Source organism: Vespa crabro, chromosome 16 (assembly GCF_910589235.1).
Source record: "Vespa crabro chromosome 16, iyVesCrab1.2, whole genome shotgun sequence".
Classification (NCBI taxonomy): domain Eukaryota; kingdom Metazoa; phylum Arthropoda; class Insecta; order Hymenoptera; family Vespidae; genus Vespa; species Vespa crabro.
Window position 1 is genome coordinate 4,880,944 of NC_060970.1, and position 12,163 is coordinate 4,893,106.

At 38.6% G+C, this 12,163-nt stretch overlaps 1 protein-coding gene across 3 annotated transcripts in view; it reads left to right on the forward strand.

Annotated features, from left to right (window-relative positions):
- Nucleotides 1–6,575: 6,575 nt before the first annotated feature.
- Nucleotides 6,576–12,163, forward strand: part of LOC124429839 (protein split ends-like) — a 66,898-nt gene continuing 61,310 nt past the window's right edge. For all 3 annotated transcript variants that reach the window (XM_046975552.1, XM_046975555.1, XM_046975553.1), the window contains exon 1: nt 6,576–6,958. In XM_046975552.1, coding sequence (XP_046831508.1) covers nt 6,876–6,958 — 83 coding nt within the window. In that variant the 5' untranslated portion in view covers nt 6,576–6,875. The remainder of the gene's footprint in view (nt 6,959–12,163) is intronic.

Genomic DNA, 12,163 nt, shown 5'->3' on the forward strand with positions numbered 1-12,163 from the left:
TGATTAAAAATGACGGATATAAGTTTGAAGGAAAAAAACCAAAAAACAACACTCGGCGTACAATAAAATCGCCGAAGTCTCGAGACATACAAGTTCGTGTTTCCATTGGCTAAAAGAACGTCGGAAGAGGATGACGCATTCTCCTTTATTGGAGTTTTCTCTCTCTCTCTCTCTCTCTCTCTCTCTCTCTCTCTCTCTCTCTCTCTCTCTCTCTCTCTCTCTCTCTCTCTCTCCTCGCGCCTCGTCGAAGAGGCAAAGAAATAATTCACGCGCCCGTACGTACCGTTAGAGACTCGAAGAAAAACGTGGCAAGCTCCTGTGAAGCAGAAGAAGAAGAAGAAGAAGAAGAGTTGTGTCTCTTTGACGAGAACAATGAACTCTTCTATCGTTCTCCGATAATGGGAAAACCTTGTGAACGAGGAACTACGTCTAAGAGGCCATTCAAAATGGCGGATTATAACCTATTAGTTTTCGAACGACCTTCAACGGCTTTTCCTTCGAAGTTTGTAGAGAGAGAGAGAGAGAGAGAAAGAGAGACAAACAGAAAGAATTGAAATTCTAAATCGATTTAATAGGAACGTTATAAGGTCGTAGAACGAATCGAATTCTTCGTCTATTTGTTCGTAATGAAAGCGTCTCTCTCTCTCTCTTTCTTTCTATCTATCTATCTATCTATCTATTTATCTTTCTCTTTCTCCTTCGGAATAGAAGGCGAAAAGGGCAAGCAGGCAGGCAAACAGATTAGCTTGAAGCATAGAACCTAATACACGTACTCGTTTTACCGGCCTCCTGTCTCGGGTAGCTCAACGAAACGACCACAACGCCGACGTCGATGGTTTTCGACGGTCGTCGACGTTGACGACGTTGACGACAACGTTTTCTTGCAACGACACGCGAAAGAGAATCGAGCGCGATCGATACTCTTGAACTGTAAACAAGGAGAATAAAAAAAAAAGAAAGAAAAAAGGGCATGTCGTTGTTGACGACGAGAGACACATGACTCATGCTATCGATCTGTAACTTACACGATCGCCTAGAAAGCAATAATCGTGTTGGAACTCGAAGTTTGAAAATCTTAGGAATAGAATAATGTTTTACTTACTCTACACTTATATAAAGTATTATAAAAGAAAAATAAAAGAATTCTAGACAGATATATATATATATATATAGAGAGAGAGAGAGAGAAAGAGAGAGTGTATTTAGAAAATTCGTAATAACTCTTCCGTATAAGGAAAAATTTTCGTATGGATTTTCGTTATCCTCGCGTTGGCCGCCTCAACCGATTTCAGTTGGAATTCGTTCGAAAGTCGTTTCCGGTTAGGAGCACTCGATAAAATAACTCGTTGTTGGTATTAGAAACAATGCTACGAAGATTTTTCTCAACCCTCACCACTCTGTGTTACTTCTACACAACTAGTACTACTACTACTGCTACATCACTTTACTATTACTATACTACTACTACTACTATTCTACTACTGCTATTACACTACTCTACTATTACTACTACTACTACAACTACACTACTACACTACTCGTCGTCGTCGTCGCGTCGTGTGTTCTCTTTCTCTTTTGTGTCCCTCGAGGACGTTGGTCGATGCGAAAACACGATATACATATATCATTCGACGAGTTTGTTTAACAAAAATACTGTACAGTCGTCATTTCATTTCCAACACCTTTTAACCGTCGAACCAATCGGACATTGGAACGTCATCGTCAAGGGAACGTCAAACAGTTTGTTTCGTCGTACGAACGAGGCAAAGCGAACGAACCTTATGGCGGATCGTACCTACATATATACATGCATACATATATATCGTGTATATATATATATATATATATGCGTGCATGATGCATATACACATTCATATATTATACATATACAGAAGCAACCACAAAGGCGCGGCGGCACCGCCATAGTCGATGCCATGGACTCAACAACGGTCGTTGGTCGACACGAGTTTAGTGAAAACAAGATGGAGCATACGAGCGGCAGGGCCGTATATAGGCAAACCAGTTACCTTGATCATTTCGTTTATCATTTATTTTCTTTCGTTCACATTTATTCAAATATTCCCAGTCTAAAATCATACGATCTCTTACGTTTGCGTTTTAATGACTCATCGATTAACAAACGCAAATTAACTCTTAGAAATTGGTAATGAAAAGTAACGCCGACGTGAGTAAATATTTGATGATTTGACAGAAATTTAACTAATTCCATGAGAGAAGGAAAAATGAGAATGCATTTGTTATCGAACTATTATTATTATCATTATTATTATTATTATTATCGAATTCATTGATTTTTCTTGTCGAATAGAAATAAAGTATCGATAGGGATTTCTATTTTTTTTTTTTCTTTTCTTTTTTCTTACGTTCGTCTACGAAAATTGTTTAGCTTAAAGGGATTCCGTCCTTCTAACAAAGACTAAACTTTCGATCGTTAGTACCCGAATACGCGTCAGTATGGTTAAGTACTTTTTTATTTCTTTATTTTTCTTTTTTTTTTTTATTTCCCTAATACATAATCCAATAGTCCCGTCTTTATTCTCCCTCGGTAGAAAGTACAGATGTCCCGGGTAATTGGCTGCACCTAAAACGGCCCTGAAGAAGTGAGAGAGAGAGAGAGAGAGAGATAAGTAGATAGGGGAAAAAGAGAAAGAGAGAAAGAGAGAGATAGTAAGAAAGATGGCGGGCTTGCGTTGTGTCGTCGACGACGACACCACGACGATGACGGTGCGTTGGTGCAGGAGCGGACACTACGAGGGGCCTTGTGAGAGGGAGAAGGACAGGGAATGATGTGTTCTCAAAGGGCGGTGCGAGGCAAAGGGGTGTAAAGATAGAAAGAGGGAATAAGAGAAAGAGAGAGACAGAGAGAGAGAGAGAGAGAGAGACAGAGTGATGATCGTTTGAAAGAGAAGGGAGACACGGCGCACTCGGCTCAGGGGTTCGGGTTAGCTCGTTCGACCCGTTATCCCTCCTCTCCCGGTGGCTCGAGATCTCCCTACCTGTCCTTGCTTCGATTCCACACGAATATAATTCTCTCTCTCTCTCTCTCTCTCTCTCTCTCTCTCTCTCTCTCTCTACCTATTCCCCCACTCGAGGAAGCTTTTCCGCCGGCAACGGCGCGGAAACATTGTACCCCCACCAACTCTATTGGGTACATAGCGCTTGCGCGCGCGCGCGCTCACGGCACGTCACCGCTTAGTAGCCGACACGAACGTCCTATTCTCTCTCTCTCTCTCTCTCTCTCACATACATTCTTTCTCTCTCTCTCTCTCTCTCTCTTGCGCGCTCCTTCTCCCCTCCATCTTGACGGCAACGTAGTAGCCGTGTTTTCCGTTTCCCCCACCAGACAGCGCAACGACGGTAGAGAGCGACGGCGACGGCGCTGCTTTTTTCCCCCACCACCGGTCGCAAGAGCCGACAGCGTTAGCAGGAACGGGAGCGGGCGCTAGCCAGCGAGCCGCGCTACGCTCCCGCCACGGTGACGTCACTTCGAGTAGTGTAGTGCAGTGAGAAGGAGCGAACTCTTCGCTCCCGTCCGCATACGCTGCGCCCTCGAAACGTGTTTGTTTTATCGTAGACGAGAAAAGGAACGAGAGAAAAAAAAGCAACCTGGAAAACAGCCCAACGAAAGTCTCCGGAAGAAGAAGAAGAAGAAGAAGAAGAAGAAGAGAGAGAATTAACGATTCTTCTTAATATATATATATCTCTCTCTCTCACGTGTTTTCTTTCTTTTTTTTTCCTCTTCTTTTTCTCGATACACAACAATTCTCCTCGTTATATTTCTCTCAGCTCTCTTAGAAATATTCTTCTCGAATATATATATACACACGTAGATACTGTATAAAGAGAGAAAGAGAGAGAGAGAGAGAGAGAGAGAATATCGCTCTTCTCGCAAAGTGTGTGTGTGTGTGCGTGTGGCGCGCGCGCGCGCGCGCGTGCGTTTGTTGCTTGTACGTCGTGTATCTTTTTCCCCTTTTTTTCTTTTGATTATATTTCTCCATCACTGGGATCGCAAGCAGAAAAGATAATAAGACACGCAGAGAGAGAGAGAGAGAGAGAGAGAGAGAGAGAGAGAGACATAGAGAAAGAAAAAGAAAAAAAAGAGGGAGAGAGAGAGAGAGAAATTGCCGAGTTTAACGACCACGACGTTCAAAGCACCCACTATTCAAGGAGGAGAGGGAGAAAAAGAAAGAGAGAGAGATAGAGTGAGTGAGTGAGTGAGTGAGTGAGTGAGTAAGTAAGTAAGTAAGTAAGAAAGAAAGAAAGAGAGGGTGTGTATATCTCGTCTCGATTCTTTCGAGTAGTTTCCTTATACAAGGCACGCGGGCAGTGCTCGTGAAAATGAACAGTGTTGTGGGAAAGTAGAGGGGGAGATTCGAATACGAAAGGAGATAGAGATAGATAGAAGGAGAGAAAAAGAAAGACGTAACGAACTCGGCAGAAACGTTCGACGAGAAATCACGCGGGAAGACGAGGACGAAAGTCGGCGAAATCATTGTCGTTCGATTTTCGCGAACAGTGTGAAATACGACATAACAAGAGAAGGGAAGATAAGAAAAAGAAAGAAGTTATTTACCGGTGTTGTCATCTTCTCTGAAATATAGTTTTTTTTTTTTTTTCTTCTCACGAAGTATCGTTTCGAAAAAAATAATCATCCCTCGTGTGTTCGATTGGTGAATACTCACCGTACACCACCACCCCCTCTTACTATTCTCGTTCAACCATCACCAACACCCCAACTAACAACAACAGCAGCAGCAGCAGCAACAACAACAACAACAACAACAACACAACAACAACAACAACAACGACGACGACGTTTTCCTTCATTTGTTACGGAAATTTTCTTTTTTATTTCTCCCTTTTTTTTTTGTTTTCTTTTTTCTTTTTTTTTCTTTTTTCTTTTCATTCTCCTCCAGTACGGTGTTATACGTATAAATAAAAAAGATATATATATATATATATGTATATATATGTCGTCCGACGGAATGGATCGGCCGCGAGCTGTGCCCGTGGTGCCGTGGTGTGACGTGTGATTAAGCCCGTCTATCGTCCATATCGTGATTCAGTGGTGTACGATGTGGTGTTCGGCGACGGCCCTGGTCCTCCTCGTAGCCGTTGCCGTAAGTGGTGTCTTTTCTAAAGGCTCCTACTCCAAATCCTCCTATTTCGTTTCGTTAATACATCCGATCGACTTTATTTACGCGTCGACCTCGTCGTCGTCGTCGTCGTCGACCTCGACCTCGTCGTCGTCGTCGTCGTCGACCTCGTCGTCGTCGACCTCGTCGTCGTCGTCGTCGTCGTCGTCGGCGACGTCGTCGTCGTCGTCGTCGTCGTCGTCGACTTCGTCGTCATCGTCGCAGCCACCGCCGCCGCTACAGCTGCCATCACCAACAACGACGACCTATTGTTGTCGAGGAAATTACTACTACACTTCGGCGGCTATTTATCATCATCATCAACATCAACATCGTCATCGTCATCGACGTTCCATCGACAAGAGGATAGAAAACTATAACGACGGAAAAAGCTTTAATATCAACGTCATCCTCGACGATATCAACAATAGCAACGACCACAGTTATAACAACATTATTGCTGCTAGGAATTGCATCAATATCAATAAGAGCAACAGTAGCAGTAGTAATAATAGCAGCAAAAGCAGCAATAAGAAGGGTATAAATAACAGTAACGTTGCTGATATCTTTCATATCAACGATTTCTTCTCCGTTGATTTCGTCCTTACCAACGTCATCGTAACCAGCGGTATCAACAGCAGGAGCTGGAGTAACAGCAGCAGCAGCAGCAGCAGCAGCAGTAGCAGCAGCAGCAGCAGCAGCAGCGGAAACAGCAATATCATCGTCATCATCAACAACAACAACAACAACAACATCGGTAGCAGCAGCAACAGCAGCAGCTTTCGTGTTAGTGACTAGTGATCGATCTTCTTTTTTTTTATACTTCTCATTATTATTTCAACCCCCAATCCCCTCCTTCCCCTTGAGTTTTATTACATGGGAAAGTGAGAATACGTTTGTACGCGAATAAGTGTTCCTTTGTTATAAAGTGGTGCACGCAGGTGGACGCCGCCCCCCATCCCCAATTTTTATTCATCTTCTTCCTTTACTTTTCTTCCTCTACTACACTTTTTTGTGCGTTTCGTACGCGTGTACAAAAAAGAAAAAAAAGAAAAAAAAAAAGAAACGACACGCACGCGTGTCGTCTCCCTCGCTCTCGTGTCGTGTCGTGTCGTGTCTTGTCGTGCCGTGTCGTGCCGTGTCTTGTCGTGCCGTGTCGTGTCGGCTTCGCGTACTTCTTCGTCCATCTTCGTCGCGTGACGAAGGAGTCGCATGTGGTGTCTCTTCGACATTATATTGTGCTCCAGTTAGAGAGATAAAGAAGGAATAACATTTTCTTGGTTTTCTACAAAAGGGAAAGAAAAAGAAGGAAAGAAATTAAAAAAAGATATATATATATATATATATATATATATATATATATATATATATATATATAAAAGAAAGGGAAGTGTTTCTTCTATTCTTTTTTTTTTTCTCACTCTCTCTCATCGTTTTTCTCGCATCTCTATTTGTATAATAATTCAGTGTGGACCAGGGAAAGAGAAATAAAGAGAGAAGAATTTACGAATATAAAATAAAATTACAGTGGTGTGAGATTGGTGTGTTTCGTAAAGTGCCCATCCAACCGGTTGTATACATATATATATATATATATGTATGTATGAATGTGTGTATATATATATATATATTATCATCGGTCTAGTGGTTGTGTGTCGTTATACAGTGCCGCCAAACGATACCACAACATCCGATCCCAAATGAAGAGTTCGGAGCAAAATGGTTAGAGAGACACGTCACCTGTGGGTTGGAAATCTGCCGGAAAACATCCGAGAGGATCGCATAAGAGAGCATTTCAAACGGTAAGTCGTTGTATTGTTGAATGTTTCTTCTTTTGCATCAGTAACAACCAATCGTTTATCTTACTATATTACTACTACTATATTACTATTACTATTACTATTACTATTACTACTGCTGCTACTACTGCTACTACTGCTTTTGCTTCTAGTTTAGTTCCTACTGTTGCTGTTGTTGCTGTTGTTACTGCTATTGTTTCTTGTTATTGTTTGTGTCTTAATGTTCATACATACATATGTTCTTAGTTCGCGTTTGTTCAACGTTTATTGTCGAGAAAATGCAAATACTTATAAATTATATGTTACAACTATTCCACGTTTCTATCTCCTCATTCTGATTCCTCCATATAGTCAGAAGACGGCACCTTGTTAAGAATTATTTTCATTAATGAATTGATATTCATATCATATTTTATATGAATTATTTTCTATTTAAGAAATTAATTATTTAAAGAATTTTATTGCTCATTCAAGGTTAACGTTAAAAGAAGAATAGTTCCTTTCTCTTAAAGTGGGTGTAATCTTAAAGTCAATTTCTATTGACTATATTGTAATATATTGCAATATATGTTTTAGGGTAACTAATGATTCTAAATACGCTTTGATTAAGAGGGCAAACTAATGAAAATGTTGATATTTCCATGTTTTATTGTAAACATAGGACAATGACAATGCTTTAAATTAAGACATTTTTTCTGATTTTTTTTTCTTTTCTTTTTGTTTCCCCAATACAAGATAATACTTTTACTTCTAATTCATCAAGTCTATATATATATATATGTTTTTCTTTTTTTTTTTTTTCTAATAACTAGAAATTCCTTCCTCCTATTCCCTTTGATCTTATACCTAGTATTCTTAGATCGTTTAGTTCAAATACTCTTCACTTGTGAAAGTTTGAAGAATTACCATGAAAATGAGGATTTATTGTCCTAAGAAAGGTTGACAATTTTGATTTATGTTGGGTGCTTTATATAACTAAGCTAGGAGGTAAAAGATATTCGATAAAAAGAACGGAACATTCAAAGGGGAACAAGAAAAGAGATACATAGAAGGTTGTTCGTTTAGTACCTCACTCTCTATCTCCCTCTCTCTCTCTCTCTCTCTCTCTATATATATATATATATATATATATATATATATATATATATAAAGAGAACCGTTTCTATGGGGTGGATATGACGCTTAGAAATTTTGTGATCCTATAAAAAATATATTTCTTCTGTCTGTCTATATATATATATACAAACTACATTCTTATATATATAAAATATATAGTGAATACTATAAAAGAGTATACTAGTAGCATACATTAATATAGTAATATATATATATCATGACTCGTCTATTATTTTATTTTTCTTTTCTTACTTTCTTTCATTGTTTTTTTGTTTTTCATATTAAAAAAGAAAAAAAAAAGAAAGAAAAAGAAAAAAAAAGAAGGAATTGACACGAAAAAAAGAAAACATTAAAATATATGCGAAACGCGACATTCGTATTATTCGGGCATTTTCGGAGAAATGCTTTCGGCCGTTATTTTCTCTTTACATCTTTTTCTCTCTTATGCAGTGTTTCTCTTTACGAGTACGACGCAACGTGAATGTTTTTGACTCTGTACGTAGATCGAGAATCTTGAACACGTACGATCGGAAGGAGGCACCCACGTACGCGCGCGCGGACGAACGAGAACGTCGTGCGGAGGGCCTTGGCTCTTCTCTCTCTCTCTCTCTCTCTCTCTCTCTTTTTCTCTCTCTTTCTCTCTCTTTCTCTCTCTCTCTTTCTCTCTCGCTGTCTGTCTCTCTTCGTAGCGTGAACGCGCCGTCATTTGTTTTTTCCCCGAAGTAATAATAGCTGAGGACAGCCATTTTGAGAGCTCGCGGCGGCACGAAGTTATTGTTCGACAGTGACTCTCAATCCACGGCTCCCTTTCCTACGTTTTCTATTTCATACATGAAATTTATTTACAATTTACAAAAAGAGAGCTATTACGTTGTTACGTATAACGCATTTCTTTTTTATATTAATTAAATAAGATATTCTGAATATTTGAATATCATGTTTCCGTGTAAGTTGATTAATTACACAATATGATGTAACCAGAAAACGGTAATGGAGTATTGGAATTGAATTGTAATGGTGGGCCATAAAAGTTTCTAAAGACTTGTTTGTGACGTGATAGAAACAAAAAGAAAATAATTAATCGAAAAAAAAAAAAAAATTTCGATAAAAAATAATCAATTTGTAAAAATCGTTATCATCGGCCCACCTAGTGTATAATGTAATATGCATGAGTGATTTCACCAAAGTGAACGACGTATTTGTAAAAAATATATCCTATGTAAGATATTTATGCTGCTTGATTCTTTTTGGGGAAACTATCGTTTTTTATTACGCCATATACGTACATACGTAGGTGGATATATATATATATATATATATACACGTTTTGGATGTTTTATCGAAAGGAACACCTTATAAATATTCCAAAGGTAGAACTAAGTTTGACAGGCCTGCAACGTAAGCTATGAACTTCTTTTCGAAGCTATAAGCTGGAACGATAAGAGAATAATGAGTTATTTTGTTATATGTCGAAAGAGATGAAAGAAGAACGAGGAAGATAGAGAGAGAGAGAAGAGAACGAAAAGAATTTCGTTATATACCGCGAACGTAAGCTTCCAGTGTCTCTCAACTTTCGGATACTTGATTAAAAAGAAAATATTCCGGATATAAAAATTAACCAATAAGAAAATACTTGGGACAAATATTAACCAATCAGATCAAGGAGGACGTATGTGAAAGTGCGTTTCTTCCCTTTTCCTTTCTTTTTTCTTTTTTTTCCTTTTTTTCCTTTTTTTTTTTTTTTTTTTTTTTAACGCATCGAAGCGTATAGAACTTAGTTTATTGAAAATTCATTTCATTTTGAAAGAGATAAGAAATTTCTGATCGAACGACATTAAAATATTTCTATCGAACGTAACTTAAAGGAATTTTAAAAGATAACATTCCGCTAGTCAATCGTAAGGAGAATTTCTTTAAGTTGGTTTAATCGAAGTCCGTCTCTTGAGTTGGCGTTGTCGCATAGGCGGCGGCCATTTTCATAAAAACAAAAACAAAAAAAAAAGAGAAAAGGAAAAAAGAGAGTCTAGCCGCACATCATCCCTATGAGAAGGAGGAAGAGGGAGGATGATCAGTGTCCGAGGGTCCCCGAGACTTTTATGTCTCTTGATTAAACCTCATGAAAGTGCAATGGAAGTCTTTTGACGATTCTTTTCACTCTTTTTTCATCTTTTCTTCCTTCTCCCGCCTATATTAATATACAACCACCATCATAGCCTACGTACTACTACCACCGCAAAAGAAAATAAAACGAATCGTTAATGAGAGGAAGATAGAGAGAGAGAGAGAGAAAAAAAGAGAAGAAAAGAAAGAAGTTGGGGGAGGGTCGATGTTTTTCGAAAAGAATATAAGTCCGGCGAGAGAGATCCTTCCGACAATAAATTTTCGTTCCTCGAAAATGCAGACGGCTGGTGAACGTTCCGACCGTTGCCAGAGGCGCTTACACGCCTTCACGTGCCAGCTGGCGATTGCCTTCGTTTCGTTCGTTTCGTTTGTTCGTACGTACGTTAGTTCGTACACCGGCTACGAACTTACGGTCGTCTACCGTGCGTTATGGTCTTGAAGGTACGCCCTTAAAATGGCGGCCGACATTACCGACCTGCCGCTGACCTCTCTTTCTTTCTCTTTCTCTTTCATGGCACGTTTCACTTTGGAAAAAGGAAGATTGAAGAACCGAACGACACTTCTTCTTCATCCTTTGAAATCCTTCGTGCAAAGTTGAAAGTGCTGACCTCGAAATCCCCGAGATCCCCTGTCCCTTTTAAACTTCTTTCTCTTCCCTTGCCCCCACTCCCTCTTGCTCCCCCAAAAAACTATTATACAATAGTTTTCAAGTTGAACGAAATATTTCGAGGGAATTGTTAAGGAAGAAAAATTTTTTTTGTTTCCTTCTTTTTTTTCCCCCTTTTGGAAGACTATGTTTGTCGTATCGTCTTTTTTGTGTATATATATATATATATATCATTTTATTTTCTTTTTTAAAATTATCTTTTTCGATTGAATCCATATGTTCCAACATAACCTTACATTTTTATCGTTTTTTACAGTCTACTTGTAACTTCTTTTTATAACCACGTAAGAGGAACCTTTTCTCTTACATATATATTTACATTGTTATACATAGTTATACATAAATAACGATCAAGTTTGTTTATGCTCTTCCGGATGTGCGCGACGATAACGTGTTACACCTGTGAGATTTACACATATTTATAAACACATACACACATGTATATACATGCATCATATATATATATATTCTCTATACATTAATTATGCTCTCAATGAGAATTCAGCCATAAAGAAAGTACATACATGCATATGTACATATGTAAATATATGTATTGGCCAGTTAAGAGAGAACTCCGTTTAAACTTGGAAAATTTCATTGCACATATATATATACAAGTAAGAACGTACATTTCTAGATTCGATCATGTTAAAAATTTCGCAATAATAACAGTATAATAATAATAATAGTAATAATAATAATAATGTGTCTGTGTATATATATATATATATATATATATATATATATATATATATATATATATATATATATATATATATATATATACTTGCGTACGTGTGCGCGCACGCGTGCGTTCCGTGTGTGGCGGTTGCCGGCTTATTTTGGTATATTGATCGCGCGTTGTCGGCCATCTCTCCCCCTCTTCCCCGACTACACTCTTTGCCCTATCTCGCCCCACCCCGTACCCCGTCGCATCTTCTTGCACCCTCGCACACACACACACATACACACATCATTTCCCATCCTCTTCTTCCATCTATCTCTTTTTATCTCTCATCAACTTTCCCCTTTTTCGTGTTCTTCTGAGTCTCAGGCGACCGAAAAGAAAAGAAAAGGAAAAAAAAAGTTGCAAAATTTTTTATCATTACTTCTCTGCTTTTCTTTCTTTTTTTTTTTTCTTTTATCTTCTTTATATAATCTAACCCATGAAAACAAATTTTTAAACGTTTTCTTTTCTTCCTCCCCTTTTGTTTCGACGATGTAGTTTGAGGAAGCTATTAGCAGATGGCCTTGAAAAATCGTTTGGATTAAAAAGAGTTAGGAAAATAGGATCGTCGCGTAGG